Source organism: Pyrus communis, chromosome 8 (genome assembly GCF_963583255.1).
Source record: "Pyrus communis chromosome 8, drPyrComm1.1, whole genome shotgun sequence".
In the NCBI taxonomy this organism is placed as follows: Eukaryota; Viridiplantae; Streptophyta; class Magnoliopsida; order Rosales; family Rosaceae; genus Pyrus; species Pyrus communis.
The window spans coordinates 15,754,137-15,780,831 of NC_084810.1; the positions used below are offsets into that span (position 1 = coordinate 15,754,137).

Genomic DNA, 26,695 nt, shown 5'->3' on the forward strand with positions numbered 1-26,695 from the left:
ACGGAGGGAATCGTTAGTTCTATGGCAAGAGCCAGCAAAAAAAATCTTGATTCGAAAAAACACATCTTTTTGTGGGATGATGCTTGAGGGTGAGGTTCAATGTGTTTAGTTTGAAGTCAAGTAGCTGATTTACGGGTTGTATTCAATTAGGATTATGTGAGATTTTAAAGGAGTTCGAAAATTTATGGGTATTCAATTAAGATGTTAATCGAATTAGTGCAATGCAGGTTGTATTTGATTTGGATTTGAAAAGAGTCGGTCAAAGTATGGTGGTATTTAATCCAGAATTTTAGAATAATTTTTAAAATCTGAGAGCATTCAAAAAGTCAAGGAATTTGTTGGATTTAATAAATTTGTTGATTTTGATGCATTCTAGAGTGTGAGGTGTAAATATCAAAGTCCCTCACAAATCAGGCACCCCTCCTCCATATTCCAAGCTGATAAAATATGAACGGCATCCTCAAAAACCTTTCTCTAGGTACTATACAGACAATATGCTACGTGTTTGTGTCAATAATTTGCATTTTGAGTACGATAAATTTGATTACATAAATCTCTCTTTTTATCAATGTTGTAATTATGAAAAAATAGATGGCTTTAATTTGATGATATGCAAATTGTTAACCTTTTAATATTCTATTCATGTATTTTTCTTAAGTGATTATGTACATAAAATGGCTCGAAATATGAATGGGGTAATAAACAATTCAGGAGGACTTGTTGGAGGAGGAAGACATCGAGGGGAAATAGGGGATGAAGAAGTTGAGGAAGATGAGCAAGAAAGTGAATGGAGGATGAAGAATTAGAGTAAGAATTGAATTTGTGGCTTGCATTCCAATGAGTTCAATAAAGATTTTACTTACCAAAAAAAAAAAAAAACAAACAAATTGCCCAATAACTCCATTGGACTCCATAAAAATCCACTAAACTTCGAAACGAAATTCATATCAAATCGTTTTATAATTCAGTGGATTCTGTGTGAATCAATTAAAATTCATGAAATCCGTGAAAGTTAATAATTGCATTAAACTCTAGTAGATTCCTAATTGAATAGACCCTCCTAAATCGAAAAAACTAGAGGGAGGAGGCCTCCAGATGAACTCATCATCGCACGAGCGCCTTTATCCTTTGGAGGAACCTCCACAGGAACCACAGACAGTAAGTTTTCATATTGCCAAGCATTGTTACAGGTAAAATAATCGACCGTTAAATTCCAATCAATGTCAATTGATTCCTCGAATTCGAGCAGGCGATAACTTAGAGAAATCAGTTGGCATGGGTTAAGAAAGATGTATAGCGAGTGTTAACCATCTGTAAAATTTAACAGTATTTTGACCATTTACAATATCGTCTGTTACACGTTTTATGTACAAGTGAAAGGGTAGTGCTCCCTACAGAGGACATTCCTTCTATTGATTGCGGCATTTGAGCTCAACACAAATTACTTGCACAGATTGTGCTACAAATCGATAGCTATAGTCCTCGCTGAATGCCCATCATTTCTGCGTCACACATTTCTGTTCATCTTCAAAATATAAGAAATCTTGGCTGCTCCCTTAAGAGTTATTCATTTCTAAAATCCATTCAATGCACTCTTGGAGAAGTTGAAATTTCTGATGAATGGCAATCTTCCAAATTAACTCCATTTGGGTATGAAATTCAGTTGCGTTTTGTCTGCACTTGTATGAGCCAGCGCATACACATTGCTCTGCTAAACGTGCAGCTTTAACTTGGTGACACCTGAGGCATTGGAGATCCTGTAGTTGGTAGAGACGCTCTCTCTGCCGCACAATTTGAAGAAGGGCGTTCTCCATCACCTCTTTGTCATAAAGCTGCCCACATTGTGGTACACAACAACGCCACTCCCCGGCTAGAAGAGCTGAGTCGCGACACAAGTCCAGGTCTCTACAGTCGTTGCAGTAGCTGTCAATATGGCAAAAAGAAGGGTAGATATCAATCAACTTGAAAATTTCACGTTAACTAGATCCAAGAAATTAAAGCAAACTCGGAAAGATTTTAAAATTCTCCAATTTATGAAAGAAACGAAGAAGAAATTAAGATTATGGATAAGCTTGAAAAGCGACCACGATAAATGAAACACTGGGATGACTTGTGTTTGCACAATGGAATCAAGTAGATTTTGCAGGGAATCTAATTTATAAATGCGGGACAAAGTCAAGAACCACCATCTAACCGGATGTGTTTCCTCAAAATAATAGCGGCAACCATTCGAAGGCCAACTACCAATACCATTATGTGGCTTGAAAATGCACAAGCACTAAGAAACCTTATCGAGTGGAATCTGTAAATTACAATAGGCCATTGCTTTTTTACTTATATACCTGCAAATGACATTTGGTAAAGTGAAGGTTGCGCCGGGATCACGAAACTCTGCTTCAGGGGCAAACTCCCTCACACGTACAATCTTCAACAGATTCTTTCTCATTACCTGAAGGGTAAGGACACAAAGTGAACTTTACTTCATTTGCAAGAACAAATACAAAACAATTCCAAAACTTCACTAATGTGGGTAAAAGTTAAGGCAGTTGGATGTTTGATAATCTTCAGTTGCACCTAGACGATTTAAAAGATAAAAAGGAAATTACACCAACAGATTAAAAAAATTGGTTCCCTCACATGTTCAGATATACATTCGGGTCCAAGGGAGACTACCACATGTGTGACTTAGTAGCTAAATGGATGGCAAACTAATCAGTGAAAGGAGTGCGAATAGAGTTTCCCTATAATTAAATCATCCAATTTTGTGCAAATGTGATTAGGACTACATGGCATATGATTCAGTAGAGCAAATAATACCAGAACATCATGGATAACATTTTGGTCAATGGAGAAAACACCGCAGACGTGCTTAATGAACTCCAGTGCTGCATCCCCTTGGTGGATATTACCGGCAATTTGTGGCAGCCCAAGAGATGTATCATGGTCATTCTCTGATTTTTTCAGTTCCTTCATATGAAGTATCGTATCATGAACAATTCCCAGAAGTTTATCTGTAAAATATGAGCTGATCTGTGGAACATAAACCAGAACTAATCAGATCTTAGACAGTAAACCAATAAGCTGCACAACTTTTTCAAGAATATGTCATCATTCATACCTGTCCTTTAAGGAAATCTATCATATGAGACTCAAAAGTCTCAGCATCTGCTACAGTGATTGATGGTGTGCAAATGCTGTCATTCTGTAAAGATGTTCTAACTGCTGCCTGCTTTTGTGCGTAGTCCCAGGGAATATACAGAAATTGAGATACAATATAAACAAAGTGGTCCTGCAAAATGAAACCTGTATATTATTAACCAACCATGATCTCAAGATCTACTGCTTGAATTGAAACCTGAAGTATGATTATAACAATTTCTTGGTCGTTCAGCATGTATACTAGGGCAAACTAATTATTTTTCAGTAACTAACCTGAATTTTCGTGGGTAAGTATTCAGCAATATTCCAGCTTGATACAATATCCATTTGAGCTTCACCATCCATGCTTCCTTCATCTCTAACCGGAATTCCACCATAGTTATACTATCATAGAAAGCCATGATGACTCAGACCAAAGCGAAAAGATAAAGAAAGGCACGGGGAACACAAAAAAGGTTCTAACTTATTAGTTCAACCATTAAATGCATAAATGTCAAACACTTTAATATCCACTAGTATCTTTATGCTTTCCTAGTAATTTAATCAATATTTATCTTCCAAAGTGACACAATTTATGAGGCGCCAACGGGCCCGCAAAATAGAGCAAACCCACTAATAATTGACATTCATGGCAGAAATGGAAATCATCTGTTAGTGTATCATTATAAACTTATGTACATTAAGGAAGAACTTTTGAAGACTTTCAAGTAAGGATGTTCTTGTTTAAAAATGAAAGGCAGTACCCCACAATGCAGTTCAAAATTGTAATCGCCTTTATAGCCATCCATGCAAAATATCAGCCATATCAGAAACTGCTTGGTCATATAATATTGTGCTGACAAATACAATCTGTCATGATCCTAACCAAATGGTTAAACAATTTCGGATTCATAATATTTTTTCACATGGATCATCCTAGAAGGATAATCTAAAAATTGGACACGTCTGCTCATTTGAATGCATGATAGAGATATGAAGTTTTTTTTTTTTTTTTCCTAAAGTGCAAACATTGTCACTCGAATCTTCCTTGTACAAATAAAAATTGACAGTTCTGCTCGTAATTAGAGAGAGAGAGAGAGAGAGAGAGAGAGAGAGAGAGAGAACCTGGTCCATGAAAAGAAAAGAATGCCAGAAGTGTAGTGGTTCAAGCTCAATCCACTCAAATAGTTCTCTACATATCAATCACAGGGAATTACAACAAGAAAGATGAAGTATGCAAAGAAATGTTCACTTGCCAGACAATCTGACAACATAAATTGCTTATGCTGCTAGATTGTGAATCTAAAGTATGGACCATTGAATTGGTTGATTCTTAATTAAATCTGTGCTCTAGATTCACATTTGGCAAGAAAATATTACCTGACACAAAAACCAAGAAAAACAACTCCTAACTAATACCAACCTCGTTTGCAGAGTTTTAAGCAAGCTATCACAATAAGCTTTGGCAGCTGACAGATCAAATTTTCCTGTGTCTATGATGACCTTGTAGAAATTCGCGAATATTATCTTGGCACCCAATTTGCGGAACTCAGTCATTAAAATTGCAAGCACCTTTTTCATGACCTAATAAAATTTAACAGCAGAATAAACCATAAACCAACTGATTACGTCCTTTTTCAAACACAAACGGACTTATATTCATTAAATCAACCAGTTTTAAGAAGAATAATAACTTTGACAAAGCTTCTTAACGTTGTGAAAAGGCCTACAATATTTTGTAAACATTATCTAAAGCATTACAACCCTAATTCATACTATAATATCTATACAATGTCAAAAGGTTTGTAGCTCAAGTGGTTAAAAGAAATTACCCTTGCACCCAAGGTCCTGAGTTATGTGCAACTCCCCCTCCCTCATTTTTTGCATGTTAAGGAAACATAGAATGTTGTAAAAAGTGGATGTTATTTACTAAAGATTTACCTTATGAAGTATGCGGTGAAGAGCTGGATCATGAAGCTTAGACTGGGGACTGCATTACGAAGGAACCAGCACGTATATGTGTCAGAACTAGAGGAACGAGTAACAAAAATTGGAACAATCCTACATATTGAAAAAAGAAAATTGAAAGCAATAATTATAGTATTTTGAAAGGAGGGGAAGTAGTAAGTATGTGAGATAGAAAATGAGGTATTAAACAAGAGATGGAAACCTGCAAAGCCATCGATATAAATGTTGCAATAATGCATCAGCGTAAACATTTCCAGACGTAACTGCATTTGAAAGACACCTCTGAATCAACTGTTTCAGGACTCGGAATGTAGGAGCACATGAGGAAGCTTCATCAAAGCCAACATGTGCATCAAAAGTATGAACTCCCGAGTTCACATCTGATTCAAATCCTAGCAAAGAACCTCCTTCAATTTCATTCACCTGGTTGCTTTTTAAGAGAGCATTTACAGCCAGGTGATGTATCTACACGGAAACATCATATGCTTTTTAGTACAACTGACTCATATTTCACACTTGGAAAAGAACAGGTAGACAATATTTCACAACCTTTAACTCCACGGTGACCTTCCTATATGCTCCAGGGTAAGAAAAATTAAGTTCACAGACCTGTTTCACGAAAGCCACAAATAAGCCAAGTAACACAGAATCAAAATATTTTCTTCCTGAGAGACAATTAATACTTGTATATTAGTTAAATACATTATTAGAAGGGATGGGTCCCATTTTCTTTTCTTAACACCTTAATGCCCTTGTATATCTATTTTGAGACTAACCTCATCAGCAAAACATGAATCTTCTTCATTAATGCCCCCTAGATCTGGAATACCATCATCAGATATCCAAAGCACCTGTAAACTCAATATTCAATATTCTAAGGATGGGGAAAAGTTTCAAAGAACAAAGCAAGCAGAAAAAAGAAAAGTGGAAAGTGGAAAGTGGAATTGGACATTTGAATCCAGAACCTCTGGCAAACCAAAGGTTTGATAGTAAGTTACGATGGCACAAGATTAATTGATTGAGAATAAATCAATAATTTATATCAAACTATCAAGCTAACGTTGAAGGGCTTCAGTCTTATTGCTACAAAAGTATGTAGTACATCTGAAAGCTTAAAGATAATGTATAAGATATTGGGTCAAAGAAATACCTGTTGTTGATCACGTAGTGCTCTTGAAAAGAAAATATCTGCTGTATGTATAAGCCAGTCGAGTTCGAAATTTCCCAATGGAACCTGCCCCAGTAAATTTGAGAAATTTATTTATCCACTATAAACAAAGAAGTTAAGAGAAATTTTTTTTTTTGTACGGAATATAGTTATTACATGAGCATATCTTGAGAGTGAAATTCTCTCATTCAACCACTGAGGTGATGCAGCACAGCGCTGCATTCCAATTTTTGCAGCCACTTGCTGCCACCCAAGAACCTATATGAAGCAATAAAATCCTTTCAGTCTGATGCATATAAAAAATGCACTTGAAGAGTGAACTCTGTTAGATCGAAATAAATTACCTGGTAAAGACTATCACGAGCATTGGAGGGAATGCTCACGCAAGGAAAATCATCAAGAGCTCCTATACATGACTTCATCAATTGAAAATTTGGGCATTCGATAACAGCAATTGTAGGTCCGGAATGTTCATGTCTGCCGGACATCAAAACCACACAAGGAATTAACCAAGCTTCTATATAACATTCCTGTATAAACTGCAAGAAAATTGGTAACCAACCCAGTCGAATGGCATATCAATAAAGCTCCAAGTAGAAATCATAAAATGTAACGTTTAAATAGTCAGTGAAAGATAATTAACATTTGCTTCCAACCGTGAGAAACTATTATACATTCTCTGACCAAGGAGCACTAGCTTACCTGCAACTTAAATTGTAGTTCACAAGTGTCTTATAAAACATATGTTTACACCCACCCACATATATTGGTAAATTAGCAAGATTGTAATTGTAATTGAGAAATATTATTATCCATTCACTTTGAGCCCAATCAGAGCTTCTCTCAAATATATAGATGCCTGGAAACCTATCCTTATGGTCAGGCAGAAACTCTGATAGATAGAATGCTATTATCATGGAAAGCAAACAAGATTTCTCCCTTGAGATAGCCTCCTTGCAACAATGAAAACTCATATGGAGTCAAACCTGTACTCATTAATTGCACGGTGCAAAATTGTTTCAGCATCCTTGACGAATCCAACATAGTCCACCTAAAATTAGCTCACAAGATAAAGAGGATGAATATAAGAGCCACTGAAAGTTAAAAATAATAAATAATAAAAAACCAGGAAATCTTCACCTGAAAAAATCGGTATGTTTACCTTTATAATGATACCATTCCTAGGAGGTGGCTGAATTGATAATGTTTGGCATGCATCACGGAATAGTTTTTCCAGAAAAGATGGTGACAAATCTTTATTTTGATAAGGATTTACCACCACAACCATTATTGTTGCCGATGCAGGAAAATAGGCAATATATATAGCTCGCCCTTCAGATGTGCTGACATTAATAAAATTTAACATTAATTGCTATATATTTCTCTGAAGAAGATGAAAGCACAGAACAGATATGGATTTGGAAGAGCAGACAAATTATGATCAAAATGCATCAAGTCTGATTAGAAAAGAATGAAAATGGTCAACAAAGAAGATAACAAAGCAAGTTGCTCACGATATGAGAAAACAAAATCAAAGGAAGCCGGAGTGCGACATTAAATAAAGGACTTCTGTAGTCTGTGACTAAGAGACATTGACTTCTAATACTAGAAATTAACCCCCTATAATAAATACATGGGATGTCAACCATTTATCCCCCTTTGAAAGCAGTAAAAGAACTAAACAAAAATCCTATTACTAACATTTTCTTCAATGTATTTCTGTATAAAAAAATCCAAATCCACAAAAGAATTGGCTACTGTCTTGAGACCCACTGGAATTTTCCAAATCTTCCGCAAGTTCTGCCCCTGATATGATGGAGCAAATTATGGTTATTAATGCGCCACTGATTCAAATATTAAATACATTTGCATGGGGAAAACCTCCATGAGATGATTTTTCAGTCGCCTCAACGAGTTGCCTTCAACTGGATAAAATGCACAAAGCAATGGCTCTATAGAATGACAAGTGGAATTTCTCTTTTTTGGAATTGAGAATTTCAACACAATTTTAACTAGAACTGCTATATTGCAAATTTGTGAGTGGCTTGTAACTCAGTCGGTTAAGAGCATTTTCCCTTGCACCCGAGGTCCCGTGTTCGAATCTCACTCCCCATAGTTTAATGTAAAATTATACTGATTGTTTGTTAAAAAAAAAAAAAAAAACAAAAAAACTAGAACTGTTATATTTTTATAATTCAAGTCTTGAAAGACTTTTAATTCTACCTCTCACATCAGAAATAGCAAACGGTGACCTTATTTTATTGTTTTGAATTGTATAATCAATATCCCAGCCCCCTCCAACAAACAATAGAAAAGGAGGGAGTGGGTGGGTGGAGCTGCCTCGTTAATGTATGGGAAGTATTTAACGGTACCATGTGAAATCAGAAGACAAAAAAAGTTGCTTACTGTGAAATTTTTCGACATGGAAACATTGTTTCACAATATCTTATAATCAAGAAACTGATTTACTGGTAACCTACAAAAACTCACCTCTGATACAAGTAAAAGAATGAGATGGACTGGTCAAGATATGAACACTCCGTAGTTGTCTTCATGTGCAGTTCACTAACAGTCCAACCATCTTGGACGTTTCTCTTCTTAGCAGTTTTGTCCACTTTGCAGACACAACCAATCTGAACAATTGCATTGAACTCCAAAGGTACCTTTGTTTCATATATTCCCTGGACAAATATTTGAATTTTAATCAAACTGAATCTATCAAGAGATATCACCATTCAGAATTACAGAAGATAAATCTTAACAAACTTAGAAGAGAGAATTCTAAAATGCATAGCCTTGAGTATCATTGATTGCCAAGAAAAGAGAATTCTAATTCAGGACTACGGAGGATAAATCTTAACAAACTTAGAAGCAAAAGTCATCACAGTATTCAGAACTATAAAAGAGAAATCTTGACCAGGTTTGGGTTAATCGACTGAACGAAAATTGTGAAGGTGAAGTCAAGGATGAAGTAATTCATGACCGATACCAAAATTGTAAACTTAATAAAAAGTGAGGGGGATAGTTGATATGAAAATCATGAACTGACCTCAACTTCTGGATCGCCAAGAAGAGCTGCAAGCTTTTTACTAATTGTCCTAAACCGACCCTCATCAATTGCAGCCTATCAATATTTGTAGAGGAAAAGAAAGGATATTAGACCTCAGAATAAAACAAGTAAAGAACCACAATTTAGCAACCATAAGTACCTCATATAGGTGGTAGATATGCCTTCCATGAGGAAGAGCCTTTTTGACATCCTTTCCTGGAGGTATTTCTTCACCTATCTTTTCAAATATCTTTTCAATAGGTGCTTTAGAATTAATGTAAAAAACTCTTGGAACAGTAACAGGAATCTTAATCATGATTCCTTCAGTAACCACCCAAGCGTAAAATTGGTCACCCTGAGAACTAGGCACTAGTTGTAAAATCTGAACCACAGAAATTAAGTAGTGATTAGATAATTATTCAGGGCTTTCCAGCCAAATTGATGAATTAAATGAGAAATACCTGCCAATGACAGCGTGTTAGGGCATCTTCATGCCTTGTAAAATATGAATTCACACCTATTTTTCCCTGAGTTCCTTTCTGCTTTCTACCACCACCACGCAGCTCATTATTCGCATGGTGAGCAGACCTTGCGTTATTTAATCTGTCAAGTTGGATGGCAATTTTCCTAAATGTTACTTCGTCAACACCATTAAGAAAATCTGATCTAAGCTCAATATAAGTACCATTCTATGAACACAAAATAACACATGATGCTTTCATTGGAAGATCTGGATCGAGTTGGCAAGAGTTAGGGATGACAAGTACTATCACATCAAGGGTGATAACAGAGATGGTGAGGTTAGCGCTACCTCAAACTGAAATCAAGACAGAAATCATCGTATCTGATTGAAATGATAGTATCTGGTTCCCATGAATTTTCAACAGTTGAATTCATACCCAAATCACACATCCATCCTCTTAAACGAGGCAACCAACTGTAGTTTTTCTGAACCTCTTAGATCTTGGTAATTTATGGACTGCATTATTATGACTAATAAAAGCACACACAAAACACAAAGAATTGTTATTGAGGGTCGGCTAACATTGCCTACGTCTCCATTTGATCCCTAGGAAATCCAAAGCACTATGTAGAATCGCACAGATTACATGAACTTGTTGAAACCCTATATAAATCATAAAACTCCAAAATCCTGCTGCAGATTTTTCTCTCAAAAGTTTAGATCTCAAACCCATGTATGACTAGGATAATTAAAACTAGTAGAACTAGGGTAGTACTCTTTCTTTCCTAACTCTACTCCCAAACCAACTAGAAAAACAAAAGAACATAGGTCTCGTAAAACCAATAGAAACCTTAAGCGCCAATTGTATTTTTGCTTTTGGATTTCTTCTAATAAATCATAATACTGACTGGTTTTAATTAGCCAATCACAACACCAAGTCCAAGTATCTCCATAAACGATTGAATATTATCGGATTTAAGAGTTACTGAGATTATTGTGGTTATGGCTACTATTGAATTCACAAGTTATTGCATAGCATGTACAACGAAACAGGTCCGACTTGGTTTTCATTGGTGAGCCTCCTCAGAGCCAATGGAATTCTGAGGGTCCTTTGTATGACAAGTATTCCCCATAACAACCCATAGACACTGACAAACAGGATTGAACATTATGAGATCCAACAGATAATGATAAATGTGAGATCCTAAGTAAAGTAGTGATCTTTCTCAAAAAAAAAGTAAAGTAGTGATCAACATTCTAGGCATAATTTCGAGCATCAATGAAACAATAGAATGCATTCATATATGTACACAGCATCGCGGCTTGCACCTGAAATAAGATACTTGACTTTACCTTTCTACCGTTAATAAGATATGCATCTCATTCCAGGGAGGTATTAAGAAAATTTCTAGAAGTTCATGAACCTTTAGCAGATGGCACTTTGCACTAACAATTTCCCTAGGCTTTATACATGTGTAATATATAGGACGGTAAAGACAAGAAAGTACCTTTGCTTCTTCTTCCTGTCAAGAGTATCTTTCCATTTTCTCTTCTTCATTTCAAGCCAACCATTATAATCAACATTTCTGTCAATGCATTCTAAAGGGACACCATTTTGCTCTTGACACTCATTTTCTTTATTAGTAGTTTGTTGTTGCTGTGAATTTATTTGGCAAGTTGTCTCGACTGAATATTTCTTGCTATTGACTTCATAACAGCGAACAATTGGTCTGGGTCCACTTATGGAACTGCTTTTTTTGTTGAAATCTTCCAAATCATCCACAATCTCTTGGTCAATCACATGATTAGAGTCAATAGCATCACTGCTCTTTTCTAGCAAATGATCCCTGTTCAATGACTTGAAGATATCAACCAACTTGCGCTGGCGAAATTTGTCGTCCTTCTCACGAACCTTCTTATGCAGCCAATCAGGATGAGCTACCCTAGGAACAGGATTTGCAACCTGAAGAAAATTCAATTGATTCACGTACAACTACAGCCACACAGAGAGAGAGAGAGAGGGAGAGAGAGAAGTTCACAAGCAATACCTTTTGCATTGCAGCCGGAATGGTGACAATTTTCTGAATTGCTGAACCAAGGCGTTGCTTGTAATAGGACCAGTCAATAATGGAACGAATGCCAACATCTGATGAAACCTTGCACCACTTCCTTACGTAAAACTTCATAATTTCTGATAAGTTGAAATACGATCACTCTTTAGAATGTTAGCAAGAAAATGCAATAACAGAAATAACAACAGAAGTTTACCAGCATCTGTTTCAAATATTGCAACTGGAACAGCACGCTCACTAACAGGTGTGCCCTACTCAAGTTAACATCACAACAAACTTTTAGATTCGCATGACCAAGAGTTGAAAAGAGATTCAAAAACCAGTACAATAGTAATGCCATTTTCTTTCTCCAAGTCATTAGAGAGATATATCTACAATGGGAAAGAGAACCATACAAGCACGGGGAAAACCAAATTGCAAAAAGAGTAAAAAAATTTAATGTTGCAAGAAAGCAAGTCCAAATTGAAAAGTCCACAGAACCCTTTATTGAAAAAAAGATTAAAATTACAATCAATTCCTAAAATGCTCCCTCCATCTCAATCCCTCAAGCTCCGTCTTCTATTGTTTATATATTTGGGTAGTTGAATTTGCAGAAATTACCGTTTCAGGTCGCTAATGCAGTAATGTGCCATGAATCGGTACGCTCGACCCAATTTGGAGGAGGTCAGCAAATTGGGTTATTCAACAAGATATATTTAATCTGTGACAATATTGAATTCCCTATCATTCATATTCCTTGTGAAGGTTAAGCTCCAAGAATTCAGGTGAAGATAAGGAAGTTATGGAGACACGCTATGACCCAAATGTTTCTTTTCTTTCTTTCTTTCCTTCGTTCTTTTTGCTTCTCCTTTTTTATTTTTAGTCTTATAAGTTTATAACCATACCTGGACTTAGGGTGTGTACCCTTACCCACCTTCCAATGCATTACTAGCTGTTCTCTCAATTTCATGAAGATCATCCAATGAAACAAGTTTCCAAGTTATGTACCTTTGGTTCACATGCAACTATATATTGGCAACGCAGTCCTTTCTCTTTGACCATCGTATCACCAAGAAAATCAGCAAGACGTCTTGCAGTGGTCACTGCACATGACTTTTGCTCTCCATAGTCTACTAAAGACTTGCTCATGGTGCTTGACTCTGATATATAATCCAGCAACTCACTGTCTGCAATATCCTTTCCTTGATTCTGAGAGAATGGAGGATAAAAAAACATTGAACTTTAAACTACACATCTTTTTTCAATCTTGATTTAATCAAACAACTATTAGCATCCTTGAGTATTAAGTTATGAAAAAGAAAGTCCCTCAAGCACATGCTGGGGAATGTTTCCACTTTTAAACAAAGCAACTCCGATGATTAAAGACAGAACACTAAATGTTTACATACATCAAGGAGATCAAGCCAACGGTTGGCAACAGAAGCAACTGCAAAATAGCATTCCTCTAAAGTAGAACCGTGAAGGAACTTATCAAAAAGCTCAGCCTGAAAACAAGAAAGGTATTTTACATGTTGGTAATTACAAGCCTCATGAATTTTCAAAAGCGCAAATATGTAATACTAATAAGCATTAAGCAATAGGGTAGCAACGTACAATCTATTACATAAGTTTCTACTCTTGAAGAGATTAATAATTAAGAAGTCAGTTTGGCCACAATTTAGGAATTGAAATTTTAAAAGGCAGCTCTATGGGATGGCTCAGTTCAAGACCTTTTTTCTGGTTTTTAATCATCTCCTACATATTCATTTGATATTACAAGTAAAAGAGATACCTGGAAAACTTTGATGAGCTTCAGCTCACCTCTACGCTTGATCTCGAAACCTTTAAGTTCAGCAAGGGTCCCATCATCATTAAAAACAGCATATCGCTTCTTAATTAGAATGCCTTCTTCTTTAGAAGCAGGAAGAATCATTGCCTGCATGAGAGCAATAGTTTAGATTGAAATTACATGAAAAGAAAAGGTCAAAACAAAATAAAAACATACTACCCTGCGTTACCTTGTATGGTCCATCCACTTCAAATTCAATTGAACACTCGCTATGAGTCGTGTAAGTATTCTTAACAGGATCTGTAAGAGTCTGGTAAAAATGGTGGTATGGAATTGGAAGGAATGTTATAGTTGAACAAACATGAGAAACCAAATTGCACTATTCTAAGCATTTTGGTTCGCAACACAGTGAAAAGAATCAACATAAAAAAAATGTTCCAAGCTGACCTGGTATTGGTCATTTGTATTGTTTCTCGCCACATCAACATTAAGCATTACACATGGATATGAGATAGTCAGCTTCTTCATGTCTCTGAATATGAATCTCCCATGTTAGTGAGCACCTTTGGAGGAATAATATAAACACTTACCTACTCGAAGGGAAACTATTATCACAAATTAAATGACCAGAGAACACCTAGATTATTTTTGTTTGAGTATAATCAATGGTTATACGCATACCAAAGCTGGATTACCTTATGGTATCCATATAACCAAGTGAACTAAGAAGAGAAAAATCATACTTTGTTTTGAATGTAAAGTTCTCCGGAAAAGATCCAGGGAGTGCACACCAGATACCATCTGTGTCTAACTCGAGAGGTTTTCCAATTTTCTCAACCAGCAAGCGAGCATTCTGAATAATTTTGGCTCCGGTATATGTAACTACTCCAGCCATTTCCATGGAATACCATCTTGCACCCCTGAATTAACGTACAAAAGCATCAACAAATGATAACTAGAAGAGAAAACCAAGTAAAAACAAATATTGTTGTGATTTGACTCGTCAAAATACAAAAGGCCAAACAGGTGTAGGTTTCCAATTGGTGTTGGGAAAGGAGAAAAAGGAATGTGCACAGGTTTTTCCCATAAGAGTTGGCAAATAAGTTTTCTCCAGAAATCCCAATCAGTTAAGGATTAGGGAATAGGTTAGTTTTCCCTTTCTAAAAGGATTTAGAAATACTATACTTGTAAGGCATGTAACCGTCGGTCAATACACTATTTATAGTCTTGTTGGGGGCTGTTTATTCACATGAACAGCAGAGTGAATACAAGGGCAGAGAATCAAGAGTGAAAGAGATATCTAAAGCAAGGTTTTGGGGTTTAGCACAAGGGGTTTTCAATAAATATTTGTAACCAAGTTGTTATTCTCCATTGTGCAGGTGATTTCTCAAGAGAGATCACATGAGGAATAAGCAAAACTCGCTGAACCTTGCTAAATTCTTTGTGTTTGTGTGTGCCGTGTTTACTTTATTGTTCATATATTAGCGAAGCATCATCTTATTAGTTTGCATAACACCGGAGACTATCAAATGTCCTAAAAGAATACAAAACAGAGAAAGGATATTCAACTCACTTGCGCATGACATATCCATAAAAGGAATTAAGTATACATTTATGTGCAAGTTGTAATGAATCATAAAGCACTACCATATCCTGCAAACAATTTAAAGCCAATAGAAACATGAGACCAGGTTCTATTTAATAAGCTTTATTGCAAGTAAAATTCAAAAACAGAAAAGGAAAGAAGGGGAGAGAGAGAGAGGGGTTTAAAATTTTCATACTTGTGCTTCCTGGATTTTTATAGAATTTCCACTAGCCTTGGCTTCAGACAACTTCCCCTTCCAAACCTTATTAAGCCCTTTGTACTCATACCTTCTATCTCGAAAGCTTGAAGCAGATTAAAAGAACACACAATTCAGCACAAATGAGAGAAAAAGAAATTTTACAAAATCAATTATGTTCCAAAATTTGATTAGTAGATTCGATATATTTCCGAAGGAGTTTTCTTCTTATTTAGTTTTTCAAGCAGAAAATGGCTGCTCTTTATAAGATGCAATGGAAAAATTTATAATATAACAAAATCAAGCTGCTCACCTACGAACTGTATCAACATAAAATGAATTTTCCCTCATGCATATCCCTGCTTCTCGAACTTCAGTGACTGGCTTGTCCACTACTCGTCTATACGCCTATCCAAAATTTAGGACTGTTAGGTATTACTTGATAAAATATTGTGAAGAGTAAAGAATATACCTTCTGACAGTATTTTTTAAGACGCTCTTTGAGCCTTGACTGTTGTTCCATTTTAGGCAGCTCAAGAAAAGATTTTGACAGCTTGGAATTGCCACAGTCAACAAACTCAGACTCAATTTGCTTCTTCAAATGATAATAGTCACTGAAATTTTTCAAACCATATTCATACACAATAATTAGTAACTCAGTTGATAACCCAAAAGTACAGACAAGGAGAGAAGAAAAAAAAGGAACATATTCGAAGAACATACCTTTTCCTTGCCATGAATATTTCTCCACGCCAAACCCATTCAAGCTTGCGAAGACATGTTTTGCCTGGACGGTTGAAATCACAAGCAGTGCAAATCTCATCTGTAACTATTGATGATGGCTGGAAATAAACAACTGTCATTACAATGTAACATTTATGGAATCTTCAAACACGCAAACAGAACACCTACAGCAACAATCTGACAATGCAAATGGGAAAGAGTACAATCTTGATGACAATATTGGTGATGGAAGTTTCTATAAAAAGTTCACATGTTAACATCATTCCCATAGAAATTAGATAACAGATATGAACAACATAAATCAATGACCCCCTTTTAGTGGACTGTTTGCTACAAATGAAAAGGCAAACAGCAGTTATAAACTGAAAAAGATAGATAAAATGCGTGAATCATATAAAATTGAGATCAGAAATTGCTGAGTAATTTATTAACCAGCACACCTGAAGTCTGTTTGTCAAAATGATGTTGGGATACATTGCAGCAACATCCAGATGATAAATAAGGGGGCACTCTTCACGTATAGGTTCATCTCGCAACCCCATAAGCTACAAATTAGTAAAAGGAAGTCACTAATGAGAAAATATTGAAAAGAATATTACCACCCTAAGCATATTTCAATGAACATTCAGTCTTGAAAACTAGCGACTAATTAGAAAAGGATTCAAATTCAGCACAGTAGAAAGTTTGGGTTGTTCAATATCCAATCCAACTGTTTCAATGAATTTTGCATAGGATGACGGATATCCCCATGAAATCCAACTTAATCCAATATAGTCTGCCACATGCTTCTTTGGTCTTATAGGTTTTTGAAACTAAGAAATCACGACAGATGTGATGGAATTAATTTGGGTATTTGCAATTGCATTTTTCTTGGTATTCAATTTTTATGTGCACTTTATATTATTAAAATGCATAATTGGATTGGATTTGATGATATCATGATAATCTTTTTTATAACAACAACCAAGCCTTATCCCACTAAGTGGGGTCAGCTTTATAAATTCTAAAACGCCATTGTGCTATGTTCCAACTAAATACTGCTTGATTAAACGATGGATGATCCAATTCAATCTAATTCATGTCAACTGTATCAGATTGGATACGATCCAAACCCCGAATAGGTTTGGATTCGTTTACACAATTCACAGCATAAAAATGAACTTTTAGAACCAATGAATCCCTCCCCCCCCAAAAAAAAAAAAACATCCATAGAGGAAGTTTGTACTACTCACCAAAAACCGACTTTTTTGGACATGATAGATCTTATAATTGAAACTCACAAAACATACTCAGATGTGTCCAGGCATCATCATACAAGAAAATATCTGCTCGAAAACAAAGTGAACAGTACCTTTTCCAATATAGAACTCTTCACATCTTCATAATTGGATACTGATTCCAAGTCCATCTTACCCTCTACTCTTATAGCATATTTAAGATCTCGATCAAGATTGTTGATCAATTGCTGGAAATCAGAATTCCCAAACCATAAATTAAATACAAAATTACAAATGTATAATGGGTTTTGTAGCATTTGTAGTTAGTAGCAGAGTTATCTCAAATGCGTAGCATCGTCATCCACAGGGGGATAAATTGACTATCTGGAAATATTACAAATAGCAATGAAATCAAGAAAAAGCTATCCTACAAATAACTGCAGAAACAAGCACTGATCATTATACACTCATATAGGCCAAAATTACAGGCAGAGAACACAGATTATGCACACTACTACCACCAACAAACCGTTTGAATAATATGCAATCCATGGGAAAAACAGAAAACTGCATACATATGTGATTGCTTGCATAAACAACATACCTAGAATTCTCCAAGTTTTCAAATGGAAATTATCGATACATGGATTCTAAATGTAGTGCGATTAACATTTTTTGTATAAATTTCTTTCTTTAACATTTTCTGTTAAAAAAAATAAAAATAAAAATAAAAGAGATTGTTTACACTGATAAAGGTAGGTGAAACTGAAACATGATTTGTGAAAAATATTCCAAGTTTGCAAGAGGCAAATACAGATAATGCAGTAAGGACTTAGCATGTGTTTCCACGTTTTCCACTCCAGAAGTAGTTCAGATTATATTGGTTCTAGGAAGTACATTGAATGTTAGATTTGTCAAAATATTCTGCCCTTCACCCCAATTGGGTTTTGATTACATCTTGATGGTTTAACAAATTCTTTATTAGTGGACTAAATAATGTGTAGCCACCTGTTTCATTGAAAAATAGAAAATTCAATTTCAAAAAAGACATGTATTTGATTTTAGTGCCCTGTAGACAAATCCAGCTTCATAGAAAATGGGCAGTTTTCCAGCACATAGGTGCTTCTGTTTCAGAAAATTGAGTCAATGAAAATAAATCAAATTCAGTATATGTGGTGTGCTTAAGGATGTCACATAGCATAACAAATATGAGCTTCTAGTCATATGCAATCCATCAGTAGTATGGAGAGATAATGCATCAATCTTTAATAAGAAGTGATGTCAAATAAATGATAATGCACAATGAAAATTTAGAAATGATGGCAAGCCAATCAATGAAACCAGAACAACGAGTAAACAATGGAAAGAAACATCGTTACTGAATGATGAAAATATACCTCATAGGCAGAGGCGTCAAGCTTGAAACTAGTTGGAATATCAGATCTAAAAACACCACTTTCAAGGCATTCAACATGGCCACCTATATAAGTCTCACTCTCTAAAAGGTGATTTTTATAGAACTTTTCCGGATCAGATTGGTGTTTATTAGGGCAAATAACATTTGCCTTGTATGCCTGCATAAAATGCAAAAAATATTTGTGGTGGAGAGATAAAGATAATAGCTGAAATATCAAAGATTATTTTTGTGGGTAGAAAACCATAGAAAGTTTGCTTGAAAAAGACAGAATAGCATCTATGAGTGCAAAATAACACACCTGGACCATGAGAAGCATTTCACATAGAGTTCCACTACCCTTGCGCAAAACCTCGTCCGGAGACATTGGAATAATAGTTGCGAGAGAGAAAATGAATGGATGAACATAAGTCATATACAAGTAATAAGTCGCAACGGCATCAGAAACAGAATAGGAGGCCATCATCTGCGATTACATGTTCAACCAATAGAAAAAGATTATCAGAAACATTCCTGTTACAAGAATGTGAAATGCAAACATACTTCAATTGTATGTACATACACATACATATCCACCAGCATGTAATGGAAGGAAGATATGAATACAAACTGGAAACCTAATACCATCCCAACTATCATAGAAAAGAATCAATCGACCCAATATGGAAGCCAAATACCATCATAGCAGTGCTCAAGCATCAGGGTAATCGATAATTTATCAGCCAACTAAGAGTATGTCCATACAGAATTACAGATACACAAACTAACAATTTGATTAATCAATTTTTTCCAGTGAGCTTTTTACATTCGTCCAGTCATCACTATTTAACCCTTGACTGAGGCCAAATTCTACAACCACAAAGAGACAAAAGGAAAACCTGCCAAGGTAATTAATGGATATGAGCATGCGAGCTGCAATACCATCTGTGGCACTAATTTCCAGCTCATATTTCATGCCACCGTTACCAATTATTCAACCTTTTCTATCTCAAACACACCATGCCAAAACATTTCTGAAAACAACAGAAAATCATTTCCACTCATCCTCACCTGAGGCTTCTCCTTTGCAAAGCGAACCATATCCTCAGGATTTACCTCCAGCGGATGATAACCTAACTTTGCCTTTGTAACAGCCTGAAATAAGATTTAAATTACACATAATCAAACTTTCAATCCGCATAACAAATACATGGAAACAAATGAATGTATACTTTTTCATCTGGTTTACACAAGCATAATCGAAGTTCAAAGATCATTCTTTTTTCTTACAAAGCTATTGATTGTACTGGGAGGGAGTTGATTTCTAAATCCAAAGATGGGGGTCTGGAAATTGGAAACTTTCTGGTCAGAACAGAGATCTATTAGCTAAGTGTTGTGTAGGTTCCTCCTTAAGAGAAATTCTTTATGGCATTCTGTAATTTTGGGCAAATACAGGTCCACCATGAGTGGGACTCAAAGACTCTTGTGAGGGGCTCTAACTGGTTCCCCTGGAATGATATTCTAGTCGTTACAACTCTTTCTTGAGCAGCTGGAAGTCCGTGTTGGGGAATGGTGAGGGTATTAAATTCTGAAAGGATCCATGGACTGGGAGAATTTCTTCATGGCCTTATTTCCTAAAATATATAATCTGTCTAGACATACAAATCAATTTATCTCAAGCACTGTCGCAAAGAATTGGGATCTGGGATTTAGGACAAATTTGAGTGATAATGAAGTGGATGACTGTCCTCAATGCTGTCTATCTTGAATAAGAAAACAATGAGCTCAAATTGGACAATCATACCTTAAGGCCCTGGCTTCCTTGAGGAAGATAACTATCACGTTTGACCCATGCAAAACAGTCAAGATGGCAAGCAAATTTAGCTCGGCATTCCCCCTGATTCTTGTCACATTGAAATCCAACTTCCTGCAAGCTCAAGCGCAGGGGGAGTTAAATTAGAAGAAATAATTAGTGGAAATTTAAAATGACAATATCTCAGAGATCATTAAACATTAGAAAAATGACAATATCAATGTCACACAAGCCCTTTGTGTTGCGAAATTTTGTCAATTGATAAAAAGCACAAGTATCACAGATAACGAGGTTTCAAAGTTAATTCAAGATTTTCATGTCAGCTTGATACCTGAAATAATTTAAACTGAGTGATGTTTAATTGTTAATTTCTAATAAATGATGTGGATACAGAAAGATAGACAACACAAGTGTAAAGAAGTTATAAGTAAGATTGCACCTCATCCTGAATAAAACAAGAAGTAAAAAGCTTCATATACATTTCATATACAGTTAATGCTTTAAATCTAAACATGAGTAGAAAGCTTCTAGCAAACTGTACCAAAACGATAGTAGTTCATGTATAGACTTTTAAATTAAAAGCACAGATGGATGGAAATAAATCAATCAGTATGTTAGTCACGTTCATAAGTTTTCTGATTGGACAGTAAAGAAGTTTTGCTGAAAGTTAAAAGCCATAGCCCACTGTTATTTACACAAAGAATAAGCAACTTATGCAAGCACTGAAGATAAATTTTAGTTCTAGTCTTCTTGGGAAGTTGACAGCCTAGAAGTCTTGGATTATATTGTTGTTTTGTTTAAATAAAGTAACTCACAAAATTAGCTACATACATCATTCAGTTTGAACCCATGATACGCGGCTCTGGTTTCCAGGAAAGGCCAGTCGAAAAAATCACCATTGTATGTGACATAAATTCCAGGCTTCACCTCCCGCATATGGGAAAACCATTTTCTTAGAAGCTCTATCTGCAACAAGACCATATCATTTGCAAAAATGACATGTAATTAGAATTCTAAAACCCCTAATACGAACCAAACTAATTATACTATCTGCATTTAAGGAGAGGTAGGTGGGTGTTTGTCGGCATGTGGGGGTGTTGCCATGGATGTCAATACCTCATTCTTCACATTTGTCACCTTGAAAAACCCTTCAAATTCTGGTTTTGGAGTGTACTCCAAATCCTCTATGTCATCCCCAACACACTGCACATAACAAAGAAATTCAACCTATCATTACATACATTCAAATATTTTATAGGAAACCTAAACCTATCAACCTTCAATGTTCAAACTTAGTATCCCAATCAATTGTAGATAACAAGAAAATTAAACCTATCAATACATAAATATAAATTCTTTTCCTTTCATGGTAAACTTAAACCTATCAACCTTTCAAAGTTCAAACTAATTACACCCATTTAACCTAGTAGGAAAATACAAGATTGAAAAAAGAAAATAGATGCAAAACCTTGATGGTAACCCTTTATAAAGAAAGATTTCAAAAAATTCTTTCATATCCTTGCCAAATGAAAATACAAACTGTTTGTTGAATAAAGTTGAAGATAATTAGCTATGCAGGTCCAAAACAGAGGACGTTAAAAAGGAGCATCTAAACAGACAAATATAGCAGCTGCTAACATTCCTTACAACTATGCACATTTATTTATGGCCACAATCCACATACAAGAGGAATCCCATGCTAAACTTGGATAAGGGAAGAAATTACTAAAAGGGCATGAATCCTACCTCTCTGTTAATAATCAAGTATCCTTGTCCATCAACCATGTATGAAATCATCATTATTAAATCATATTCAGCATCTGGAAATTTCAAAGGTAGCTTCGTCGTCTCAATATCAAATGCACAGACATGAACTTCAGCACGCTGGAGAAGATCTGTCCTCATCTTAAGCACAGCACCAGTACTGGATACACTAATATCATACCACTGCCCGCATCGTACATCTGAGTGGCATGGAATTTGAAAGGTGAACTTCAGAAAATAAAGAAACAAAAATGTCCAGAAAGAACCAGGATAGTGTAAATCACCATTGTCAATGGCAAAGCGAACATGGTATGGAACATCATATTCACGAAGATCAACAATACAATCTAGAAAATCTTGAGTCCTTTGTTCTCTACAAAACAAGCGCCAAGAGGATCAGAAAACAAAAATAAGTTACAGCTTAATTGAACAGAAAACCAAAAGCTACCGAAAGAAAATGGCAAGGTATCATTCTAACCAAATAAAGATATCTACACAAAGTGAGCTCAACATCCAAAGGTAACAAGAATCAAGACAACATGACCTCACCGTTTCCCAATTAATATTGACTCATAAGCTTCTGCAGCATCAAATTTGGCACAATTTCTTTCGACGACATGCAGTAGGTCACTCTTGACATTCATTAGTTGTTGAACGTTATCGAATGATAGCTTTAGGTAGGACTTGCGAAGGCCAGACAAATGATTTTTCTGTGAAGTGCAGAAACATATTTGAACGCACACATTGGGAGATACATATGTGAAAGAAATAATGAAGCACCATGAGAGTTACAATAGCAGCAAAGATAGGAAAATTGGATATCCATTCTAAGTATTTACATGCTGAAAGCCTCAAATAAGCTAATGTTACCAAGCATACAAGGAGACATCTCAGATAAATTGTCTGAAAGGGTGAAAAGTTATAACTTATTGAAAGACCAGAATTAAACAATTATCCATTTATCTTGAAATGCTTGCCATCCATACACAGTTTTTCCGATGGCAAAACAAAAGAACCAAACCAAGACAACTAAATTCAGTCAAATGTAATCTCTTTAGATGAGTTTATAGAAATCTCTTTCGGAAAAAAAACAAAATTCATGCCCAAGGGCTTGAGGCAAGTTTGGAAAAAGTCTAGGAAAGGATAAATTCAAAAAGTTTGAAACCCATTAGGCCACCTATGCATATCAAGCAAGGAAGAACTAAGACTGGAACAAGTCAGCCTGGAAGTTTGAAACCCATGGTTTCCACATATAATTAATTGTAAAAGCTTTGTTGAATTGAATGAAAACAAATTGATCATGTATATCAAGCACCATAAAATGGAAAATTTTTACAGAAAAAAAAGACAGATACTTATCATGAATACATACATAATACTTCCAACTAGCTAATGAATAGACAATGTTTTCGCAGTAGACAGAATGTCAAATCGAACTCAAACTTGCCAAAGCAAAACATGCCTAGGATCTACCAGGCATAGGTCGAGCGACCCAAACTTGTCATAATTGAATGTCAAAATAGTTAAAAAGGAAAAATAAGTACCAAGGACTAATAAACTTGGTCAAGTTTTATAAGGTTTCTTACGAGATCAAGATCTTCTTTCTGCATTATTTGAACATCAGCAATTTGATTTTGATAACGCCGTCTCAAATATGCTTCAACGTCCATTTCCATTTTCTCCTAAGATGAAAAAGTCATTCTCACTGTAAAGAGAACTGATGATCAAAGAAACTTTGCCAAAGCAAACATACAAGTTTAAATAGAAACCTTAGTTGCTGCATAGAAATAAGGGCGAAACTTGTATTTTGACTTAAAAGTAGAACCATCCTGCAATTAAAGTAGAAAACAGCTAAGTGATTCACCAAAAACAATTAACCACCATAAAACATTAACCAACTATACCAAAACTTGTTTACACAATGTCTTACCTGTGAAACGAAATACAAATCGACACAACTATATAATTTACGGGTCTCTTGATCCTCCCAAGATGACTGCAAAATTACAAGGAAGCATCCATAAATTCCCAAACGACAACACTTTATTATAACTGAACTCAAATTTCCATCATGTGGTTGAAGAAATTAAAATAAATAAATAAAAGCTGAGTGATTGTAAAAGGGCTTTTCAATTCATCCCATTTCCATATACAAATCGCTTCGAAACACAACTTTAACCTTAAAAATCCCAAATTGACACTTTCCCCTTTGCTATCTCAGCAACCAAACAGACCTCAAATAAAAACACAAATTTCTGAAATGGAAGATCAAATGGGGCAAATTTCGACCAGTAGCGAATCAACTTACAGTGGCGAAATTGAGCAACCAGCCAAGCCTGGTATCGCCTTCGGAGAATAGGTTGAACCCTAGCTTGGACTCCAGCTCCTCCTCGGCGGTGCGCATGACCTTCTTCTTCCTGGGGACCCATGAGTCGCCGTGGTCCCGCTTTCGGCTCTGGTAGCCGCTCATTTCTTTAGGCTGGTGAAATGGATATCCGTTTGAGATTTGGGCTTCAGACTTCTGAGAGACAAAAGCTGTGTGTGAGGGGAGGATTTTGGAGGGACGAAAGCGTTTTCCCGCCCTTGTACCTGCCTTATTTATTTTTATTTTATTTCAGTTCAATGACGTAAGTGCCCCTTAAGATGAGAAATTTCTGAATAGTGCCACTCATCGAAATTATGTTTGGTTAAGTCCTAGGTTAGCCATTTAGTAAGTGAGAATTCTTAGATTTGAATATCGTCAAAAATGAAGTTGGACCGCATTATTATTGTTATTGTGAGGCTAAGCGTACTCCCTTACCTTAGTGTAGATAATATTATTTGTTCAAAAAAAAAAAAAAAGTTCTAGGGCAGTGCCTGTTTACATATCAGTTATACGACTCTAAGAAATATATAGTTTGTATCGTTAAAAAGTGAAGTAGTGTGGCTTTTTCAACTATTCCCTATTTTTATATGAGAACGAGTATCGTTTTTAAGAAAGATTTAGTGCACATTTAGTTACACATCTGAACATAGAGTCGTTAGACATTGAGGTTGGTTTTTTTTAGTCAAAGATATATTTTACACCAAGGGGAGATGGGAGTTCGGCTAAGTCACACAATGAGCAATCTAATTTGGTATCGAATTCGCCATTTACGAGATTCTAACTTATAACCTCACCTACAAGTTGTTGAGCAAAAATTGTCAAGAGAACAAATAATCCACTCCAACACAATTTCACCCTCATTCATTTTTTTGAAGAGGGTTTTATTAATTTGAGTTCGACTCATTCTAGACTATGTGTCTATTAATTACAATCATTCATTAAAAAGGAAAAACCCTTTGATTCCAATATGAATAAATCGTAACTTAGGGATTTGGGTGTTTATTTGATTTTGCGACTGCACCTAGGTTGAGCCCTAGATTGCCTACATACCCTCTTGAGGGATCAAGTCACTTGTAGTTCCTTTGATTTGGTATGTGGATTTTTAGTGAGTGAATGACCCCAGTAAAAAGGATTTGGTGTTTGGTTTATTTGGGTGAATTTGGTTGAATGAACCAGGGATCCGGTTTTGTGTTTGAGCTTTGCAGTTGTGTCTAGAATATGGTACTAGATTGCCTACATATCCTTGGCAGAATCAAACTAACGTAGTTCACAAATTTGTTTAGATTTGATGCCTTATGCAGTTTCAATTTATGTAGGCGAGGAGCATTTGATGCCTTGTGCAGTTTCAGCTCATGCGGATAAGGACTTTGTGCCATTGGAGCAAAACGCAGCTTCGTGCCATTTGAGTCTTGTCGCGGCTCCGTGCCATTTGTATCGGCTTTGTGCCATTTGGGATTCGATGTGGCTTCGTGCCACTTAAAGTTGACACGGCATCATGCCAATTTGATATTTGACATGGCTTTTGTGCCATTTGAGGCGAGACTGGGCTTTGCGCCTCTGAGATTTGATGCGGCTTTGTGCCATTTGAAATTTGATGAGGCTTGAGTCCACTAATTTGAGGTGGTAAATTCATCAAGCTTTGTGCTTTGAGATGGTTTGCGTCCAAGACATATGAAGTAATATGCGTCCATAAGTTTGATGCCATCACCATTGTCTCAACACTTTTTGTTTTAAACCAGTTTGCAACTAGTGTGCCTCAATCACATCGTTGGTCCTTTTGCCCTCTATTACTCATCCCAAATTCCAACTCATAAGGTTTAAATTTGCCAAACCTATATGAACTTATGTAGGAAGTCGTGGCTCTCTCATTTAGTTTGGTAATCAAGCCCTTTTTATTTCTTGGGAATGGAACTTTCTAAATCCAAGTTGGACTCTATAAAGGATAAAGCCACCTCTTCTTTTTATTTTTCTTCTTCCTGCTGCAACTTTTCA

At 35.9% G+C, this 26,695-nt stretch overlaps 1 protein-coding gene across 1 annotated transcript; it reads right to left on the reverse strand.

The window, feature by feature from the left end:
- Positions 1 to 1,314: 1,314 nt before the first annotated feature.
- Positions 1,315 to 24,883, reverse strand: LOC137741652 (DNA polymerase epsilon catalytic subunit A-like). Its single transcript, XM_068481345.1, has 49 exons — positions 24,647 to 24,883; positions 24,269 to 24,334; positions 24,108 to 24,167; positions 23,925 to 24,020; positions 22,888 to 23,048; positions 22,623 to 22,711; positions 22,321 to 22,538; positions 21,691 to 21,777; positions 21,406 to 21,540; positions 20,566 to 20,688; positions 19,833 to 19,916; positions 19,084 to 19,248; positions 18,766 to 18,942; positions 17,503 to 17,616; positions 16,592 to 16,696; positions 16,131 to 16,249; positions 15,880 to 16,021; positions 15,721 to 15,815; positions 15,408 to 15,513; positions 15,200 to 15,279; positions 14,370 to 14,546; positions 14,074 to 14,158; positions 13,856 to 13,936; positions 13,630 to 13,773; positions 13,247 to 13,342; positions 12,846 to 13,046; positions 12,055 to 12,109; positions 11,835 to 11,977; positions 11,295 to 11,749; positions 9,785 to 9,926; positions 9,484 to 9,705; positions 9,324 to 9,398; positions 8,765 to 8,955; positions 7,437 to 7,617; positions 7,261 to 7,325; positions 6,619 to 6,751; positions 6,431 to 6,532; positions 6,257 to 6,340; positions 5,883 to 5,957; positions 5,656 to 5,715; positions 5,309 to 5,571; positions 5,080 to 5,128; positions 4,562 to 4,722; positions 4,264 to 4,330; positions 3,433 to 3,543; positions 3,119 to 3,289; positions 2,818 to 3,030; positions 2,343 to 2,449; positions 1,315 to 1,923 (listed from the first exon to the last, which is right to left on the reverse strand). The coding sequence occupies exons 1-49, from the start codon at positions 24,806 to 24,808 to the stop codon at positions 1,557 to 1,559; spliced, it is 6,660 nt and encodes a 2,219-aa protein (XP_068337446.1). The 5' UTR covers positions 24,809 to 24,883; the 3' UTR covers positions 1,315 to 1,556.
- Between the last annotated feature and the right edge of the window lie 1,812 nt (positions 24,884 to 26,695).

What these genes read in the sequence shown, in the direction of transcription:
- LOC137741652 (XM_068481345.1), bottom strand. Translation starts at nt 24,808, where the DNA reads ATGAGCGGCTACCAGAGCCGAAAGCGGGACCACGGCGACTCATGGGTC. An exon ending in TCAATATTAATTGGGAAACG is followed by an intron (nt 22,712 to 22,887) that starts GTGAGGTCATGT and finishes CTTGTTTTGTAG; the next exon opens with AGAACAAAGGACTCAAGATT. An exon ending in TTAAAAAATACTGTCAGAAG is followed by an intron (nt 15,816 to 15,879) that starts GTATATTCTTTA and finishes AATTTTGGATAG; the next exon opens with GCGTATAGACGAGTAGTGGA.